Below are 22,135 nucleotides of genomic sequence, written 5' to 3' on the forward strand. Positions count from 1 at the left end.
AGATACAGTACCACTGTTTGACTGTTTCAGTTGTTTATTTTTATTTAAAGAAAATTGGATTGAATGCATATTGGCCATTTCGTGAATGGAAATGCTTCTATTCATGGAAGGTACTGGAATCCAGTGAAGGCTCCCTGCTGGAAAAAAATGCAGTGTCCAACAGTACCTCTCATGCTGTTCTGGAGGCTTCCCAAGGCCCCCTAGCCCCAGTGCAGTTTTTCAGCGTAGGGGAAGAAGAAGTCATGTGAATCACATCCACACCCTCTTCTTTGAGGAGGATCTGCCAAGTGCTACTGTGGATCCAACACAGAATGAAAACCAAGACCAAATACAATGAGGCTGCCATATTGGCCGTGTGTACCCACAGTTGCACTGACACAGGCAGGCGCACATCACCACACATTGAATTACCTGGGATTGAGCTACCACCTTTTCCCTCATCTCTGTGTGTGTGTGTGTGGGGGGGGGGAGGCGGAACTGAACCCCTGTAGATAGAAGGGGTCCACTGTAATTAATATCAATATAATATAATGTATGGGTCACTAATGTTAATATTTATAGACTTTGGGGCTCTCTCTGAAATAGGGATTGGGAACACAGCCCTCCAGACAAAGCATTGCAATTCCCATCATCCATCACCATAGGCTATGTAGGTTAGAGATAATGGGAATGGTAGCCCAGCAACTTTGGGGTGGGTGGGGGGCTTTGGGTTCCTGACCCTAATTTGTGGTTGCAGCAGCATGAATGTAGTCTGCATAGCCTGGAATGTGCCAAGGCCGAAATAAGGGAAATAGGCTTGACTGTGATCTTAAAGCAGGGTTGAGAAACATTTCTTCAGCCCCAGATCTCATTTCTCTATGGATAACCATCTGGGAGCTGTGGGCCAGCGATGAGTGAGGCCAAAGCCACATATGTTAACACATCTGAAACAAAGAGAGAGATGCCTCATCTGAGCAGATCGGCTTGGAAAAGCCTTCCATTAGCTCCAGTGGGAGTCTTTCTTAGCCTGATTACTGTGCTTGTGGCCCCAGTTTTGGGCGGGGGGGGGGTGATTGGGTGATCAGGAGGGTTGACTCCTCTGTACTCTTTCCACAGAAATTAGGCTTTTAAAAAAGCCTTCCATTGGCTTTTTGGAGGAAAGTTTTTTTTAAAAAAAAATCTAATTGTAACAAGAGGCAACCATCTCTTGCCTGTGCCCCAGTCAACCCTTTATATACTTATATTTGAAAAGAAACCTCCCATTGGTGTGTGTGGGTGGTGTCAGAAGGAATTTCATTATGTGGGAAAGGTTAGCCCTTCCCTTCCTAGTTGTGATAACTCTCCCCCAGATTGCTCCCTCTTGCTGCAGTTTGAAAACAATCTTACTGACCTAACTTGCATGGATGTGTACATCTGGTGGTTGTATGGGCCTGTTGTTATTATATTGAGAGTCATCTCTGGCTCTTCTGCTGACATTTCCCCATCTATATCCAAAAGGATGAATCTAGAAAGAGAAATAATTTTAACTCGTGGATTAAGTCACAACTCACACTTAGTGGGACTTATTTTGCATAACCTAAATTGTGAATCTTTGGTGGTCAAAAAGAAGGATATTTTTGAGCCATTGACTCATTTGCTTCCATTAAAAGCAGGAATATATGGAGATGTAATGCTGATGACATGGTTTCTCCTTATATCAATTCAAAGCCCTTTTTGTATATCCTGAGGATGACAAGAATAACTTTAAAGAACAGTTTGCCTCAAACTGTTAACAATGGACACCCCCAGATTGGAAAAATATTTTTGAGGCTTCCAAAGTATGATTTAGGACCATTTCAAGATAATCAAGTCCTCCTTGTATGTTGACTTTACAGCCTTCTTTTATGTGTGCTGATAGGAAAAGAATAAAGATCCACTTCATATGGGCAGCCACCCATGTGAGTTATTACGTGTAACTATGGACCAAAAGAGTAGTACATCACAAAGAAGTCTTGGAAGCTTTCACAGTAACCTTTTGTCACAAATGACTTGGAGGACTTCACCGCCTCTAAACAAATGTGTGAATTAGCCGTGACGCAAAACAAAGACAGCTCAACAGGCAACATTTGCATTTTCCTCTGTCCAGTTATTCTAATGTCAAAAGGAATATTGCATTTAGTGCATGCATGGTTTTTAAAACCTTTTGCGTTTGGACCCTCTTTTAAATTTGAGGCATAAACCTATGACTTGTCGTCTTAGAAGCAAGTCCCATTCAATAGGACGTACTCCCAGGTATGTTCAAAACTGCATACTTATTCTACTCACCAGCCCTTCACTGGCCACCATTTTGCTAAGCAGGTGCACAGAATCCTCATATTGCTGGGTGTGGGAGGATCTGTGGAGTAGGGTGCTAATTACACACTAGAATGAGCAGTAGATAGTATGTTGTTTTTCAAGCCCTTTCCAAACACCAGTCACATAGAGGAGAAAGTTGAAGGTGGAGGAGGAGGAAAGAAGTTGTGTGGCTCTAAGTGCCTGTATATCCCCTGCCTTTTTGCAACTTTCATGATTAATGCAGCCAATTGTGGTGGTGGCCATGCGTCTACAGGTGGCAAGTGCCAAACACACTCTGACTGTTTTTGCAGATGAATCCTCTGCTTCCTAGAAATGCCCCCTCCAAACCTCCAGATATCCTGTAACCACCATCAACCTGCTCCCCCCTTGGGAACCACTGAGCTAATGTAAACTAAAAACCATTGACTTGCTTTTAATACCCATGGATTTAGGATTAAATATTTTAGCTGCGTCAACTATTGGCTTATGAATAGTGTGCTGTATGTATAATCCTGAGGTTCACTGCCTTTATATACACAAGGATGGCTCATCTGATAGAAATAGTTTCTTAAATGAGGCATCTGCTGGTGTAAGCATCAAGTCAATTGTAGGTATAATTTAAGGCTTTCTACCTGGCGACACTTGATGACAGAGGTGTAGGCCCTGCCCTTATTGTTATGTGTAGGGGGATTTATCACTGATGAACATCCCTCTCAGTTTAATCTGTTGGAGTGTACTGCTGCTGCAGTGCAGCTTGGCTTTGTGTCACATGCATACTTTAAACTGCATGAAGCTTTGATGACTTGCTACAGGATTAATCCACTACTATTGAGAGACAGGATTTGAGTTCTTGTACAAAAGGAGAGGGCAACTGTCAGCTTTCTGCTGTTTCATCTTTTAACGTTTGGAGAGTTAAGACTTCTGACTATGAGTGAACAGGATTATGAGGAAGGTGGTCCAAGCTCAGGTGAGTCTATAAGAAAGAAAGAAAGAAAGAAAGAAAGAAAGAAAGAGAAGAGAAAGAAAGAAAGAAAGAAAGAAAGAAAGAAAGAAAGAAATGTCTTTTACAAACTGCTTGTTGTTCCTGCTTCAGGGGAAAGCCAGATAAGTCATATAGGCTTCTTCAGAAGATTCATAGACTGATTTCTGCAGTTTTAACTACACTACATTATTTTGTACAATTTGCCTTGGAACATAGTAGAAATGTCATATTGGAACATAGTAGAAATGTATTTCTAAGTCAGTCCATTTAATTTTGGTGATGCAGCATCAGAATCCTCTGTTACATAATGCAGATTAAGTACTTTTCCTTCTGCTCTTTAGTATAATTTGGGATCTAAATTTTAGGTGGACAAAGCTGGAGATGCTTTGTAGATATTTAAAAATTGAAGGTAGATTTCAGTGTGTAAAGAAATTAAAGCTACACACACACAAATACTTTTTTATAGAAAGCCTAAAGTGTCTTGTAATACAATTTAGAAATATTCTAGAGTCTGTTTCCAACCCTTAAACATACTGTAAAATATTTTGTTGCTCCTGTTATATAAATTAAAACTTAAATTGTGGTTAAATGTTTTTTTAAAGTGATAATGACATAAATATTAAACAAAATAAAGGAATACAAATTCTAATTTGTCTTCTGCTCTAGATTTGAAGTTGGGAAAATAAACAAAGTCCCAGTTAGGACAGTTGAGGAACTTTAGTTGCAACTTCTAATTCATTTTGTCCCTTCTACTACAAACTGTCAGTTTTTGATCATTTAATGCAAGCGCAAGTAAGAATAGCAGAGATGAGCTAAATGTTATGAGTAAAATGAAGGGAACAGTCTAGTGTGCCGGCACATACTTTTTTCCTGAGTGTGCTGTTCCTTGTCCCATTGGTAACTGTCCCACATTTAGAGCCACATTTACAAGAGGTTTGTGTGTGCCTATGTGGCATATGTGGAGAAATAATGGATCATTACCCTAATAGTATGTGGGGTTTTTTTTTTAAAAAAAACTTTGTTTTGAAGTGCTGAAAAGTATGAAACAATGATATGGGACTAAACTGCTAGTGTACATTGCTTATTGCCTCAACTACAATTTGGCTCTGCTTTTAAGAGCATCTATATTATATCCACTTAATTTAGTTTTCCCTCCATATTAGAAAACATACAGTTTTTACTAATTAAAATGCATAGACTAAGTGAATTTGAAAAACAACAACATTGCTTTGTGACATGCCTTAAAAGTCTAAGAACAATCTGGCAAGTCTTCAGAACTTAATAGTCCATAAATGTTTTTGCTAGCCTGTTTGTCTGCATTAGCTGATACTGTGTGTATGTTAGCTGTCTCTGGCACTCTGAGAGACAGAAAGAAAAGAATCCAACTTTCTTCAGTCATACAAAATCTCCTTGCCTACATGTATTGCCATAGGCAATAAAAGAATGGCTGTTTACAAGAAGGGGCTCTTGATGGGGCTATAATTCTTATCTTTTCTGTTTTAAATGCATTTTAGGTTGTTTTAACTTTGCACTATTAAAAGAGAGATTTGTTTAATCATTATTTAACTTTTGTACTCACAGTTTGTTTTTGGTTGTACTTGGGTTTAAATTGGACGTAAATTGCCTTGGTTCCTGTGCAAGAAGGATATTAAATAAATAAATAAGTTCCAGGATGAACTAAAATGTGTTACAGGTTGAGTCTCTCTTATTGTAAATGCCTTGGACCAGAAGTGTTTTTCATTTTGGACTTTTTCAAATTTTGGAATATTTGCATATATAATGAGATAGCTTGAAGATGGGACCCAAGTCGAAACATGAAAAAATTTGTATGCACTTTGTATACCATGCATGAAAGTAATTTTATACACAATATTTTAAAATAATTTTGTGCATGAAACAAAGTTTGTGTACACTGAAACATCAGAAAGCATTGGTGTCACTATTTCAGCCACTTGTGTGAACAGTTTTGGATTTTGAAGTAAGGGAGACTTGACCTGTATTCAATTAATACATGTTTTGAGTAGTGGAACTGCTAATGTTTGGCAATATGAATCAGAGAAGCCGATTTGTTTTATGTGCCTGTATTTTGTGAGCATCTGATGTGGCAAGTAGAAGTTCAGGATCAGGTGCAGCAATCACTCTTTCAGCACAGTATCAGTATTTGTCACATGCTGACCTCAGAGCGATATTAAGCGTCCAAAGTTTCATAGAGTTTGTACCTGTAAGGTGTTCTGACAGCCTTGTCTAGTGGTTTTCTAGCACTCAATATCAAATATCGTCTGTTAAATTTTTAGTTGAAAACTATGTTAAAGTGGGCTTGATAACTATTCTAGCATGTTGCTGCCTTCAGAAATTTCAGTTTTAACATTTGTGCTGTTCGTTAACTTTAACGTGGTTTTAATAGTAATGTTTTTGTCCTGTTGAAAAGCAGCTCGGAGGCCTTTGAATGGTTTAAAAAAATGGAACTATTAGTATAAAAATTCCCACATCACTACAGATATTTTTATAGGTTGTGGTGCTGCTAGCATAATTTGTTCTCTTTGCTCTCATTGGAAAGTCAGGCTTTGCTAATAATCTTGATAGGGCTGCCTCATATATTCCAAACATGTATGCCTGTGTGTCTTCCATGGTAACATTCAGCATACACCCTGTAGGGAGACAATTTGCATTTGCGGACAGAATGCACTTGATATCAAGACTTCAGCTATTGCACTGTTATATATATGATATCAAAAGAAAAAAGTACTGTATTGATTCATTTCCTGAAAAACAGTTTCAATTTTTTTTATTTAAAAAAAAGTATTTTGAGTGTTATTGGGCAGACGGATTTTCTTTCTTGCAATTCTATTTTAGATAAATTCATTCAAATGAATGTGACTTAAATGGACTGCTTTAAAACACATCTATTGCTTTTTTTTACTTTCCTGTTGTAGGCAAGTGGAATAGCTTCTCCTGTACTCAATAATATTGTCTACACTTCAGCTTCAACACTAAACAATACTTCAGCATTTTGTTGTTGTTGTGTGCTTTCAAGTTGTTTCTGACTTATGGCAACCCTAAGGCTAACCTATCATGGGGTAATCTTGGCAAGATTTGTTCAGTGGAGGTGTGCCATTGCCTTTTCCTAATGCTGAGAGAGTATGACTTGCCCAAGATCACCCAGTGGGTTTTATAGCTGAGCTGGGAATCGAACCCTGGTTTTAGAGTCACGGTCCAACACTCAAACCACTAAGCCACTCTGACAGTATACAGGTATCAAAATATATGTGGAGTTTTCTCTCAAGACTGTTTACATATGTAAACAAAATGTCATCTTTGAAACATATTTCAGATTTTTCCAATAAAAAGAATATAACGATTTTCTAAGACATAGTTATATTGTGTAAAATATGTTTCTGGCCAATTAAAGGATAGGTAGAAAATATATTTCTATAATAAAAGAGCAAGTGTGTCCAAAAGTCCAGCTGTTCTGTATACAGTAATGTGCATACAAAGTACTTCCCGAATTGTGTTATTGCTTGACACTGATATCATCATACATACATACATATACATACGTGTGTGTGTGTAATGTCGCTCAGTCATCCTGTAAACTGTATGTGTGTCTGCAGTTAGCTGAAGACACTGTATAGTTTTTAGATTTTCTTTGCGTTCCTTTCTCTTGATTCTGGAAGAAATTCATTCCTTGGAATAACTCATGGCAAACATTTAACAGGTAGATTTAAAGACCCTTTGAGCAGAATGGGAGGCTTGTTTTCTTTTAATAGGAGAAGTAAAAAATGATACTGTACTACTTGGTGTCATTCATTAGTGTCTAGTATTCTTCTAATACTATTGCAAAGGGAAGAGGAATATAATTCAATAGCAGAACACTTGGTTTGCCTGTATGATTATTCATGTTTAACAACAGCTGACTAAAGCTGTGGAAAGCTTGGTGCTGCCTGATATCCCTACCTTCTAGAGGGGCAATTAGTCTGAATCAGCAGTGTATCTGTTCCCAGGGATTCTAGCACCAAATTTTAGTGGAGCTTGAGTTTTTCAACTAAAAAGATGAAACTAGGTTTTCTGAATTTATTTTTTCTTTTTACATGAGCAGTGCTGCTGTGCGGTGAAATGCTGACACTTACACCTGGAGCATGACCAGCCTTATTTGTATGGAATGTGTGATGAGTCCTTGGAATATATCATTAGATAGAAGCAAAAAAATTGTATTGCATGCAGAGTTGTTACTGACTTTTAATAATGTTTTATAACGTTAAACAAATTTGTTATGTTGCTCAGGTGTTGTTATATAATGTGTTTTTCACTGTGATCTGGGTTCTGTTTCTAAATAGTTGTGTGCCTTCAAGTTGACCCCAACTGTGGCAGTCCTATCATGGGGCTTTCTTGACAGTATTTGTTCAGAGGGGGTTTGCCATTGCCTTCCTCTGACGCTGAGGCAGTGTGACTTGCCCCAGTTCGCTGAATGGGTGTCCAGGGCCGAGTGGGGATCTGGACTCTGCTTTCCCAGAGTATTTGCTTGACATTCAAAGTCTGGTTCACTACAAGACTCAAAAAGTCCTAGTCCACTACACATTGGCTCTCTCTGTTAACAAATAGCAAGCTATAAATTTACAGTATTTTTGGGTTTAATACCTGACCATCCAGAAAGCTCTAGAAATGTTTAACAAAACAAAGTGTATTTTGTCAAATCCCTGTCAAAAACTAATTGTCAAAATATTTATACTGGTGAACAAAAACCATGTCAGTCTTTCAATAGCTGTGCTCATGTTTGGAGTGTCAGTAGTAATGATTCACTGACAAGAAGAGATAAGAAATGGATGTGTTTAATTCCAGCTTAAAAGAGTAATTTGTTGACAAGTTGTGCCAGGTAGGCATGGGAGAAAAAATTGTTTCTGCACTGCGTGATGTTATTCATTTTTTAGGCAAGGTGCTTGCTATTCTCATGTGGGGCGGTGGGGTGGATGGAGATTTTGCCCAAGGCAAAATCACAACTCAGCAGGTATCTGAATCAGATCTCTTAGTTCCATTACTTTGCCCCTAGAATTATGAAGTATGTTGTTAATCTTAAAATAGTAAGTAAATTTTTTAAAAGTGAGAATCCTGCACAATGAAACTGTTCTATAAAATTATCCTTGTGCCCTTGGACTAACTGTGTCAGATAACTGCATCTTTCCAAATGAATGCATTTTGTTTGGTTGCTATATAATTAATCTTTGATATTCGAGACTGTTTGTATAGCAACTGAAAATGAGAAAGGCTGGACCAATTTTGGGGAAGATAATGCCAGTTATGGTGTAGCACTTCAAAATGTTCAGCTTGTATCACTTTGTTATTCTTATTAACTCTTACAAGATTGCAAGGTAAGACAATACTTATTACCTTCATACTAGAAATAAAAGGTGGGAGAACAATGGCTTAAAATTATGCAGCAAATTCTTGCTAATGCATTGCTAGTTAAATCCTGTATGGAGAACTGTAATGGGCTCTACATAGGGTTACCGTTCAAGAGTGCTTGAAAATGTGAAGTCGAAGGCTTTCATGGCCGGCACCCATAGTTTTTTGTGGGTGTTTTGGACTATGTGGCCATGTTCTAGAGGAGTTTCTTCCTAATGTTTTACCAGCATCTGTGGCTGGCATCTTCAGAGAATGCTTGCCTGGAAAGGAGGTGGGTATATATATACTATGTGACCCTGGGTAGGCAGGAGTGATTTGCCTGTGGATTGTTCTGTTGCTAATGGCAGGCCTCAGGGTGTGAGGGTCATCAAAAGAGGATTAGTGACTGCTTGATTAGTGCTCATTGTCTGCTGGGAAACCCCTGACCCTGGCAGATTTCTCATTTGCATTTGTTGAGTCTTCATCTTGCTATTTTTCAGAACTGGTAGCCAAACTTTGTTTACTTTAAGGGTTTCCTCTTTCCTGTTGAAATTGTCCAGGTGTTTGTGGATTTCATTGGCTCCCCTGTGCATCCTGACATGGTAGTGGTTGGCATGGTCCAGAATTTCATTGTTTAGTGCTTGAAAACTTCAGCCGGTCCATGTACATGGAATACTTGCATAATGCCAGATTCACTAAAGTTAATATATTTCTATTGGCCTTTCGCTTCCTCGCAGCCCAAATAATGTAAACTGCTTGAATCCCATTTTTGGGAGAAAGGCAGGATATAGATTGAATTTAAACAATAATAATTTCTATGTATACTTAGCACTTGATGTTAGAAAGGAATTTTCAGATGTTGCAGAATGCAATATATCTTATTAAGTATTTTTGCTTCAAGAAACGTGGGTTGGAATCCAGCCAAGCAAGTCTCTTCTGTGACACAGTTGTCTAATGGCAAATGGATGATTTGCAAGGGAAGGGGAAAGTTGAAAGGAAGCTGCCTTATGTCAGTAAGGCTAATTGTTTAGCTTAGTGTCAGTGACTCATGACTGGCGATGGATCTCCCATGCCACAGGGAAAGACTTTTGTCTATCACCCACTGTCTCATCCTGTTTAAAATGGGATACTCCACAGATTGAACCTGGATCTCTGCATGCTTAGATGGTGCCGTGCTACTAATCTGCTCTCCCTTCAAGTTGTTGTTTTTAGCTCTCATGAGATTATAGGTTTCCTACAGAATGTTTTGGGGCACTCTTTTATATATCTTATATAATGTTGATTTTTTTAATGTTGTATTGATTTATTTTTCTGCAAAAGTGGGACACAAGGTGGCTTACAAAATAAAAGGAAATGCTAGTAAAACCATGTATAAATAAAAGTTTATAAGTATTTAAAATGCAGATAAATTGCCTATAGAATTAAAAACCATTTGAAACATATCTTTTAAAAGAACAGCAAAGAGAGAGCTAGTCTGGCCTTCTCAGAAAAAAAGTTCCAGAGCCTTTGGACAAGCACCAAGAAGACCATCTTTCATGTTGCCGACATACATCCCTATTGATATAATAGCCACTAAATTGGATGTATTGACTTAGAGGTTGGGAGTGGGTTTTTATTTTTTGGTAAATGTGTTTTTGGGTAATGTAATAGTGAAAATTGTAAAGAAAATAGCACTAGCGGCAGGTAATAAATGCTTACTGAATGAAGATGGAATTTTGAAGAATGCACTGGAATATATCATATTGTTGGCATGATTTGGAGTAGTTTGTAAAAGTACAATGTTCTTGATAACTTTTGGGCACAGTCCTGTTTAAGCATTTTAGCAAGGAACTTTAGCAAGGCATCTCATCAGGTTGTCTTCTGTCTTTTAAAGAGTAGAAACTTGGTGGCATAACACTCGTGTTTGCAGTGACTAGCAGTCATCAGAGTATTTCTGAACCTCCTGCGTTAGAGGTGGCATGCCACTGAATAACAGTTGCCTAGTGCTTTGTGTGTGGGTTTCCCAGATGTAAACATGTGAACAAATGAATGAACAATGCAACCTGCCATTACATAAAAATTCTATAGAAGAAATTGCTATGCGTGTAGGGTGGGGACAGGAGCTGAGGAACACTAAGCAATAAAAGCCTCACAAGTTACTACCTGTCAAGAATGATCTTGTACAGCATCACTTTCTAGAAGATTAAATGCTTTATACTTACTTTGTAATTTGGGAATAATGGCATTTTATAGTCTTTGGCAAGTGTTTGCACATTGCTTACACCACTGGACTGCCCTGAGACAGAACATTTACAGACTGAGATTAATCCTCAGATCAACATCCTTTTCTGCCATGAACAGTATAGAATATTATGGAAGAAAATTCCATAAAGCTGTTTCAACTTTACTACATTTCTGCTTTTGCCAAAATGTCAGCCAATCCCCCCCCCCCCCCCCGGCTCAATCTATATCTTAATATCTAACAGGTCTGCCTAAATCTGAGCCCATGGATTCTGAAAATCCATGGATACACACACACATGAATGCTCAGGTCCCATTATATACAATGGCATAGTATGCATGTGGAGCAATGACCTCCTACTCTTTAAAACATTTTAAAATGAGCCTTGAGGAGGTTGTTTTTCACAATCTAAATTGCCACCTACCTAAACTTGTTCTCCGAGAAAAATATATGGGTACAATATAGATAAATATCAATCTGGCCCACTGCCTTTGTGATTATTTTTAACCTTAAAAATGGGAATGAGGACTGTGATCACACATAATTTGGCCCTAAGAGTAAAGAAGAGTAAAATCTTGTTATTTTTCTTTGCAGACAAAAGTGAAAGGGGGGATTAGTTGCAGTACTTTCATGTAAGAAGTGACAGAGGATGAAAATCTGAGGTGCACTCACTAAAGAATTAAAAGGGCGCTTGGTAGCAGTGTCAAAGCCATACACATCTCATGTATAAATGTATATACATTGATATACTCACATACTCCCTTCACAAACATCCACCCATCATTATTTGTTGTTGTATGCCTTCAAGTCATTCCTATTTTATGGCAACCCTGAAGTGACCCTCTTGTGGTTTTTTCTTGGCAATATTTGTTCAGAGGAGGTTTACCATTGCCTGAGGCTGAGAACATGTTACTTGCCCAGTAGATTTCCATGGTTGTGTGGGAATTCAAACCCTGGTCTCCCAGAGTCCTAGTTCAATGCTCACCACCACCCATCATTATACAGTGTTTATGATACACTCCTCCCCCAGTCAAAGTCCATGTAGCATGTCTTCATTACACTTGCTGAGCTTTCTTATTTAGTTCTCTCCCTGCATCTCTGTATTCAACTTTGCTTTACCCTGGAGAGAAAGCACCAGTCTTTTTTTTCACTCTGAAGAGCTGTGATGCCCCAGTGTGCTAATAATAAAAATGCCGGGGTGCAAATGCTGAAGGCTTGCGTAGAATGTAGTTTTCCATTTGAATCTGCCTTTGTGAGACCCCCCAAAAAACTATTGTCCAGCATCCTGTTAATCAGTGCTCAGTGACAGGATTTTCTGCAGTAATTCCACTATACTGAGAATGAGAAGGAAGAAGAAGAGCACCTAATGTGGAATGTGAAGGCTAGAGCATCTTTCGAAACTATTACAGTGGAGCCTTGTTATACGCTGGGGTTTGGTTCCAAGATCCCCCGTGTATAACAAAATCCGTGTATGCTCAAGTCCCATGAAATATAATGACATAGCAAAATGGTGTCCCTTATAAAAAATGGAAAATCAAGGTTTGATCATTGAAATTTATACTTTTTTTGAACATTTTCAAACCGTGTATGCTTGAATCCGTGTATAAAAAATCCGTGTATAAGAAGGACCAACTGTATGTGCCATTCTAGCCATTTGGAAATGCTGCTTAGACAGGAGAGTCAACCTCCTTGTCTGCTGTTCCCATCATCTGGGATTTGATGGCAGATGATGTCTCATGGACGAAGTCATCTGGAGGGAGGAATTCAGAACCCTTGCCTGTGTGTTGTTTTGCTCTTTCAAACTGCATTTTATGGAGCAGACCTAGAATGAAATGTTTGATTCAGATGCTGGGCATCAGTCACATAAACAGCTTTGACAAGCTAAAGGTTAAGAACATTGGCGCAGGCTTTGATTACACCCAAATCAAAATGTTTGTGCTAGCTTTCTTTAAATAATATGGCTTATCATATCTTTATACTCCTTTGTTTTTATCTTCACAGCACATTGTTTTGGAATGTTTGTGAAAGATAAATCAAGATTGGGTGGGTGGGAGGGTGAGGGATTGTGGCCATATCCAGAAAAAAGATTCTGATTCTTGGGCTCCACCAGGATGTCCAATTCATCCAACTGTTTCATATATAGTCAAAATATAAGTTCTAGAAAACTCAAAAGCTTGATTACTCAAAATTTTACAACATTTTCAACACTTAATTGTCTTAAGTGTGAAGTTGGCTTGTTTTTGCTAATGGGCCAAAGTGCTTGCCTACGTTTTTTGAAAGAATTCAGTGAAATCCTTTTTTAGGCTGTTCTCCATTTGTTCTCCGTACTTCATTTGGATACACCTTGAGAAAATAATTTTTGCTTTTACTTTCACTTATAAAGCAAAAGGAATTCAAACAGAATGAAAAAGCTAAATGCTTCCACTTGAGGCTTATGGTTAGGATTGACAAGACTGAAACATTTAAAAAAAACAACGTAAACCCTTAAGCTTGTTAGAGATATTAATGCTCAGAAGTTGTTGCTGGCAAGAGAAATAATAGTTGTATATGACGTAGGTAATCAAAACGGAAAACTGTGTTTTCAACTGCGGTTAAGCTCTAAAGCCTATAGAATCTGCAATACATTAAGACAGGCTTTTAAATCTCTGATAATGGGCAGAGCTCCAAACTATGTACTTTACTCTCTGACCTCAGATTTGCAAGGTCATTTTAACTATATGTACTCATTACTGTTTCTCCCTTCAGAATGCTAAAAGCACAATTTGCAGTATGGTAATACCTTTATTAGACAAACCAAAATGTCATAGAATGGTAAACAACTTTTTAGATTCTCTAGAACTTAATCGGGATGAAACTACAAGAATGGCACTTTTTAAGATTTACCTTTCATTAGTAACACTACATAGTCACAAAACTGTTGAGATTGTCTTTATCTGAATCCAGTGTCAAAAATGCAATTGCCAGTCTCAGACTTTTGTGCCTTAAAATCTTCTTTGTGAACACTATTCAGATTGCAGAATTTCTAGATGATACTTCATGCATCTGAGGAAGTTGGCTGTAGACCATGAAAGGTCATGCTGTAATAAATTTATTTGTTTTACCCATTGGAGTTTACATCAGGCTGGATATTGTTAAAAAAAAACACCAGTGTGTCTATATGTGTAGAACATAGGACTTTGTACAGTAACACCAGTGGTCTGCAGTTTGTAACAGTCCCAGGATAGACTGCAGGCAGATTTATCAAGATACAATTAGGTTATCCTGATCAGGTACCAGGCAGATTTAAAGGTGTACCCATGGCTACAGTGGCAAAAAAGGCAAGCCCTTGATGTTTGATAATATGAATTATATTACAGTAGTTTCTTGGTTCCAACTCCAGCCCTGTTCAGAACATACAGATTCTTTACAAGAAAGAAAAAATAGTAAAGAGAATCAATAGTCTTTATAGTAGCGAAGCTAGAAATTAATTATACAGTCAGAAGAAGACTGGTTGGAAAGCATTGCCTAATGGCTGGAACATAAGTGATCTCTGATAAAAGCAGTAATTTCAGGCTGTGGAAAGACATTTTTTCTTGTCTTGATGGATGTGTTGGGAGTACTTACTACTCTGAAATCACTTTACTGATATTTGTGCGGTATAATTCTCTAGCAAAGAGGAGTTAGTGTCCAAGTATGACCTTGGCAATGCAATATAGTATTTGGAAAAATCATATGAACTGCACTGTTTGAAGTACTAGAATTTTATCCATATTGAGCTATACTATGCCATTAAATTCAAGGCTCTATTTGAAATGTTACAGGGCTAGTTCTGGCAATTTAATTTCACGCAAATATTGGCCATTTGTTAATTTCACTCAGGCTTGCCTACTTTTCTTGCATACTGCTTTAGAGAGGCCACTTGATTAACCAAATACAGATAATTGTTCAGTTCGTAATAAACTAGCTGAGCTCGGCTGAGAAGGTGTCTCCTTTGAATTTATTATTATTATTATTATTATTATTATTATTATTAATTTGTGTCTCGCCTTTCTCCATAGGACTCAAGGCAACTAAAAACATTTTAAAACAATGAATTAAAAATGCTACAAAAATTAAATAAAAGTATTAAATATACAATTAAACAATCATAATTAAAACAATTTAAATATTAAAAATGTATTAAAAATAAAAAAATAAAAAAAAATACAGACCCTTAAAAAATTCTAGACCTGCACCATTAAACATCTAAACCAGCCAAACTGCATAGTTCATAAAGGCTTGGAGGCACAAAAATGTTTTAACCTGCTTCCAAATTGTTATTACCATTTAGTATTAGTGAGAAAACATTAATATTTTAAAGTGCTATATGAATGTTAAACATTATCATTGTTATGTTAGGAATGATTGAATATGTTCATTTATAATATTTAAGACATTCCTGAATGCTTTTTCATTAGTTAATTGATTGATTAGAATTGATTAGTTTTTAGAATGAGCTATTGTAGACTTGTGCCTTCTTCCTCAGAGGCACATGTGTTTGAAGAGAAAGTAGGCAAAAGTCTATGAAAGCTCATGCTACCAATTTCTCTGTTGCAGTTCATCTTAAAGGTGCTAAAAGATCCCTTTGCGTACTGTTTTTCCAAACTAACACAGCCATGTCTTTGAATTCTACCATCAAGTTACAATGCTGTGTCCCAAACTTTGAAGAAAATATCTGGCAATTGAATCTTGGTGAGTGTATCAAGTAGATCCAGGTTAGCAGGACTTTGTCTGCTCACTTTCTGGAAATGGGAAAGAAAGGGTAAGTTAACTGGCCTGAAAGCTTCAGGAACAGGAATTTACCTTTCAGATAGATCGCGGCTCTCTTCCCTGCACTGTTGAGGGGGGGGGGGTCAATTTTACATACGCAGAAACAGATTTCTGGCTAATTCCAGTTTCGTATTTTCTTTGTTTGGAAAGTTTGACAGTCTCTAAGGCTCTGAAGAGATCTTCTGAGAGAAACCTCGCACCCAAATCTGGTTGTCCATCCGTGGTCTAGGATTTGTGAAGGTTAGGGCTGTTCCCTCCCTCCAGTTTTCATCAGTGCTCTGAAGTGATAACTTTTTAAAAAAGTACTAATGTGATTATAGCAGCCACATCAATAGGCCCCCTGCTATAAATACACTGAAAAATAAATAGATAAGGGAAAAGAGAAATGTAAGAATTAAAAAAAGAATCTTGCAGAATTGATCCCTGGGTTCATCTAAGGTTGGCATCATTTCCAACAGTAGAAGCCAGCATATTAGACATGTGTAAGTTGTCACTAATATTTGCTTCCTGCAAGTGTGAATATTGAATTTACGTATCAGTAGCCACTAATAGATCTATCTTCCATAGCTTTTACTAATTTATCTTAAAAGTCATCTAAACATTACCACATTGTGTAAATTTTTGGGCAAACAAGAGCCTTATTTTTTGGATTTTGGTTTTAAATCCCAGGAAGATATTTGAATCTTTTCCATAACCATTTGCACAGTTTTCTGACCTTTGAACCAGCTTTTCTCGTGGTAAGAGAGAAGGGAAACCTTTAGTTCCTGTGCTGAATCCATTAAGTCTTTACTACAGACGAAACTAAGACCCAGGAAGAAAACCAAGCAAATCCACCAAGGGGTGTTTAAATGACACTGGTAGGATATTAAATGAAAATGAAGAAAATGGAAAAAATGACAACCAGGGTGAGAAGTCTTAGGTTTGAATAACCCATTTAACCAGATATGGATCCAGCCATAAATAAAATAAGGCTTTTAGTTTGCCTGTTTCTCTGCCTATGAAAACCATATGAAATTCATGGGGTCACGACTAGTTGACAGGCGGTGTGGAAGGCACACAGACATTCATCTCTCTCTCTCTCTCTCTCTCTCTCTCTCTCTCTCTCTCGCACACACACACAGAGTATACTCGAAATGAAGTAATTGTATAATATTACAAGAATTTGACATTTAGTTGTATGCAACTTAAGGTCATGTATTCTCATGAAGCCTGGGATGAGAAACTTGAATTTTGTAGAATGCAACGGGCCATGTATTGTCAGGAGATGGATGAATGCACATTGTTGGCTTTAATATCCATTATTTTATAGATTGCTCCTCCAAATATAAGCCTGTCTATTCATTAAGATTGGAGGAGGGTTTCTCTACATGACTACTTTTTTAGGCCCGACACCATTTGGCATTTGGTATTAGTTGCAGTGACACTGTTTTGAGGCCTTCTTCTTCCTCAGTCCCCCCATCATATGTGAACCATGGCAGGTTACAGACCGCCTGTTTGGGGAGAGCTGCATCCGCCCCTTTCCCTGGGGTATCGGGGCCTTAGTGTTCAGAGCGGCAGCCGCTGAGGCCCCGATCCGCCGCTTTTCAGGCTGCGGGGAAGCGGCAAAAGGCCCCTTCCCCGCAGCCTGGAAAGGGGTGTCCTTGGGGCTTCAAGCCCCAAGGACACCCCGCGGTGGCGGGGAGGAGGAGAAAGGGGCCGCTTGGCCCCTTTCTCCTTTGGTCTGCTGGGCGCAGCCATGTGAAGGCTGCGCCCAGCGGACCAAACCAGGAAGGAGCTCCGAAACAGAGCTCCTTCCTGCTCTGCGCTAAGGGCGCACTAAGTGCCCTGGTGCGGAGCGAGGACGTCACGCCTGCGCCACCCCGTATAGAGGCGGCGCGGTCATGACGTCCTCATGGCGGTGGCCGTGTGGAACGGCTGCTGCCATTTTGTGCGTGCAGAGCGCGCACTAGGGTTAGGGGGTGTGGAAGCACCGCCCCTTTCTAACCCTAGTACGCGCTCCACGCGTACTTTCTGGCCCGTTTGTAACGGGCCCATATGTTCTTTTGGCTTCAGAGCACAATGCAGAACTGTATCTTTAGGTCAGAAACACTTTGTGCTGTGATGTTTCCTGGACATATGAAATTGGTGCATGGTCTTTCTCAGGATTAAAATATGAGACACATTTCACTCTTATTCTTTAAAAGTACGCACAGATTAGATTGGTTCTCACCACTTTGGCTGGCAGGGACTCAGGGATGTAACCATTCTTTCTGAGTAATGGTGATGCTTTTTGGATTCTTAGAATTGCTTTTAAGCTATGCTATAGAACAGAGCCTTCCTTACAGCGGACATAAATTGATGGATGCATCTGATGTGATGGCTGAACAGTTTCACACAGATTTCCTCCTGCCCCACAGAAGTGTTTTTAGACCCTCATTATGTGAATAAGGTCTTCTAGTAGCACAATAACGGCAATACAGTAACAACCACATTGATGAAATATTTCATATAGGGCTGGGTGCCTCGTGGCTCTCCAGACATTGGACTGCAATGCCACTGAGTACTATCTAGCATAACTAGTGGTCAGAAATAATAATAATAATAATAATAATAATAATAATAATAATAATAATAATTAATAATAATAATAATAATAATAATATGTTTTATTTATAGACCGCTATTCCGCAATGATCATAGCGGTGTACAGTAAAAATCATAATGCAATACAAAATACAAGGTGACAAAGGAGGGAGAAGTCTCATCCTTCAGGCAGTCCCTGATGTTGCTGGGTCTGTCTGATCGCTCCCTCTGAGGCCAAGATGACAGTTGAGGAGGGAGGGGCCTCTTCCTTCAGGCAGTCCCTGATGTTGCTGGGTCTGCCTGATCTCTCCCTCTGAGGCCAAGATGACAGTTGAGGAAGGAGGGGCCTCTTCCTTCAGGCAGTCCCTGATGTTGCTGGGTCTGCCTGATGACTCCCTCTGAGGCCAAGGTGACAGTTGAGGAGGGAGGGGCCTCTTCCTTCAGGCAGTCCCTGATGTTGCTGGGTCTGCCTGATGACTCCCTCTGAGGCCAAGGTGACAGTTGAGGAGGGAGGGGCCTCTTCCTTCAGGCAGTCCCTGATGTTGCTGGGTCTGCCTGATGGCTCCCTCTGAGGCCGAGATGACAGTTGAGGAGGGAGGGGCCTCTTCCTTCAGGCAGTCCCTGATGTTGCTGGGTCTGCCTGATCTCTCCCTCTGAGGCCAAGATGACAGTTGAGGAAGGAGGGGCCTCTTCCTTCAGGCAGTCCCTGATGTTGCTGGGTCTGCCTGATGACTCCCTCTGAGGCCAAGATGACAGTTGAGGAGGGAGGGGCCTCTTCCTTCAGGCAGTCCCTGATGTTGCTGGGTCTGCCTGATGACTCCCTCTGAGGCCAAGGTGACAGTTGAGGAGGGAGGGGCCTCTTCCTTCAGGCAGTCCCTGATGTTGCTGGGTCTGCCTGATGACTCCCTCTGAGGCCAAGGTGACAGTTGAGGAGGGAGGGGCCTCTTCCTTCAGGCAGTCCCTGATGTTGCTGGGTCTGCCTGATGACTCCCTCTGAGGCCAAGATGACAGTTGAGGAGGGAGGGGCTTCTTCCTTCAGGCAGTCCCTGATGTTGCTGGGTCTGCCTGATGACTCCCTCTGAGGCCAAGATGACAGTTGAGGAGGGAGGGGCTTCTTCCTTCAGGCAGTCCCTGATGTTGCTGGGTCTGCCTGATGACTCCCTCTGAGGCCAAGATGACAGTTGAGGAGGGAGGGGCTTCTTCCTTCAGGCAGTCCCTGATGTTGCTGGGTCTGCCTGATGACTCTCTCTGAGGCCAAGATGACAGTTGAGGAGGGAGGGGCTTCTTCCTTCAGGCAGTCCCTGATGTTGCTGGGTCTGCCTGATGACTCCCTTTGAGGCCAAGATGACAGTTGAGGAGGGAGGGGCCTCTTCCTTCAGGCAGTCCCTGATGTTGCTATGTCTGCCTGATCTCTCCGTCTGATCATGAGATCATGAGAATTGCAGTCAGACATCTGGTGGTCCACATGTCCCTAACCTCATTTGAGTTCCTTTTGAACTAGTTCCTTTTGCACTAAGAATGTACAACCATTTTACTTTTTTGCCTGTACTGGCCAGGGCTCTGTGTGGATGAGTGAGTAAAAAATCCAGATAGGGATGTCCACTCAGAATTCTGATAATCAATGTTCAGGGAGCTAAGGGCATTTTTCTGTATTTTTCAGTAGTAGTAATAATAGGTAATCAAGCAGATTACTTTCTGTATTGCAAAAACAGCTGCTAGTGACTTTTTGGGTTGATCAGTGAAATGAGTAACGTAGTTAATTCAGTTCCATGCTCCATTGAAATATTGATAGTCACTCATGACTGAACGTTAAGAATGTAATTTTTATGTTATTTATAATGCTTATATTTATTTAGATATTTCCCCTATGTTTTCATTACTAAAGGTATAAAATCACAAAGTCTCCCCATGCTAAAGATTCCTGGCAGCTAATGGTTCAATAAAATGCCAAATATAGCAGCGGCTGACAATTTTTGATTTTGCTTGGGAGCTTGGCAAGAAGCCAGTCAATTAAATGGCTTCTTTGTACTTCAGGAAGTGTTTCTATATAGGATTGTAATGACTTATAAAGTGGTTGGTTCACGTTGGTCATAAAGAAGTTCAGAGGTCATGCTGAAAGAGTTCATAAACTATGCAAGATGTTTTTTGGATCTAATAAAAAAAAGAGATTATATGTTGATAAGCAACCTTACATACCGGTAGTTGACCTATTGTATCTATGGAGTCTGTGTCTACAGATTCAACTACTCATGGCTTCAAATACACACAGAGACACAAACACAGTGCGCCCGAGCTGTACACAGGTGCACTATATGCGGCTTCAAGCTTACACTGAAGCCACGTGACAGTAAAGTGTATGGTATGCATGCCCATGGCGCATGCACTGTGCAGCACCACAAGCATGTTCCCCATTATTTTCAGTGGAGTGTGAGCATACGCAGAATTCCTCTTATGTGAGGGATCCAGAACGGATCCCACATGTAAGGGAAGGGCCCACTGTATATATTAATTCCCAAAAGCAAACCTTGATTTGGTTATACTAAATAAAGGATACCATTTTACTCTCCATTGTACAGTATTATTATTATTATTATTATTATTATCATTATCATTATCATTATCATTATCATTATCATTATTAACCTTTATTTATAAAGCGCTGTACATTTAAACAGCACTGTACATACAATCTTTTTAATTGGACGGTTCCCTGCCCTCAGGCTTACAATCTAAAAAGACACGACACAAAGGGAGTGGTGGTGGGGAAGGAGCCCTTCTAGTAGGATAATACATATAAAATACATAGCAATACAGGAAATGATTCAATAAAACAGGCAACAAAAGAACATCAAATAGCAAGTGACAATTATGCAATGCCTGGGAACGCTGCCCTGAACAGGTTGGTCTTCAACTCCGTTTTGAAGCTGGTTAAAGAGGTGATGGCTCTTGCTTGCGGGGGAAGAAGATTCCAGGAGTGAGGGGCAGCGAGTGAAAAGGGGCGAATCCGAGATGGGGCAGAGAAAATCCAGGGCTGAGACAGCAGACCTTGACTACCAGAACGGAGGGCCCTGGTGGGAAGATGAGGAGAAATAAGGTCTGATAAGTAAGGAGGGGCCAGTCCATGGAGGGCTTTAAATGTCGACAGCAGGAGCTTATACTGAATGCGGAAAGGGAGGGGAAGCCAGTGAAGGAATGCCAACAGAGGAGAGATGTGGTCAGAGCGGTGGGTGGAAGTGATAATGCGTGCAGCTGAATGCTGGACAGAGATTAAAGGACGGAGGTGAGAAAAAGGAAGCCCAGCCAGGAGGACGTTACAGTAATCAAGTCGTGAGATCACTAGGGCATGGACCAGGATCTTGGCAGTAGAGGCGGAGAGATATGGTCAGATTTTGGCAATATTGTACAAAAAGAATCTACAAGCCTTGGCTGTGGTCTGGATCTGGGGGATACACGACAGAGAAGAGTCAAAGATAAAACCAAGACTGCGGGCTTGCTGGACTGGTTGAAGAGAAATGTTGTCCACAGAGACAGAAAAGGAGTGTTGAAGGGTGGGCTTAGGAGGAAAGACAAGATGAGCATCTGTAGATTTTGATATCCACAGGGGATCCTGGAACCAAATCCCAACAGATACCGTGTTTTCCCAGTCAACCTTGTAAAGGAGTTGAATCTAAATATCTAGAACAACCTCTTTCCTCTCCAGTTGACAATTTGGTGAGTTAACACAGCTCCCTTTCTTCCCAGCCATTGGCCATGAGAGTTGGAATCCAGCAATATCTGGAAGGCCACAGTTTTTCCACTCCTGTGTTAATACATTCAGAGGTAGGTAGTTTCCATGATGAAGACTAAAAGGTGGCAGATATTTGAAGGTGGCAGATATTTGAAGCAAAATTTAGGAATGCACATTCGCTTCAGAT

The 22,135-nt window shown here is 39.9% G+C and overlaps 1 protein-coding gene across 5 annotated transcripts in view; it reads left to right on the plus strand.

Annotated features, from left to right (window-relative positions):
- LOC149316866 (solute carrier family 12 member 7-like) overlaps nucleotides 1-22,135 on the plus strand; it is a 126,854-nt gene that overhangs the window by 25,042 nt on the left and 79,677 nt on the right. For 2 of the 5 annotated variants that reach the window (XM_089516419.1, XM_089516420.1), the window contains exon 1: nucleotides 3,012-3,259. The exons of the other annotated variants lie outside the window; for them this stretch is intronic. In XM_089516419.1, the coding sequence (XP_089372545.1) occupies nucleotides 3,220-3,259 (40 nt within the window). In that variant the 5' untranslated portion in view covers nucleotides 3,012-3,219. Of the gene's footprint in view, nucleotides 1-3,011; nucleotides 3,260-22,135 lie in introns of those variants that run through there. 5 annotated transcript variants of the gene reach the window in all.

Source organism: Sceloporus occidentalis, unplaced genomic scaffold, assembly GCF_023333645.1.
Source record: "Sceloporus occidentalis isolate IW3139 unplaced genomic scaffold, rSceOcc1.0.p SCAF_3, whole genome shotgun sequence".
Taxonomy (NCBI): Eukaryota; Metazoa; Chordata; class Lepidosauria; order Squamata; family Phrynosomatidae; genus Sceloporus; species Sceloporus occidentalis.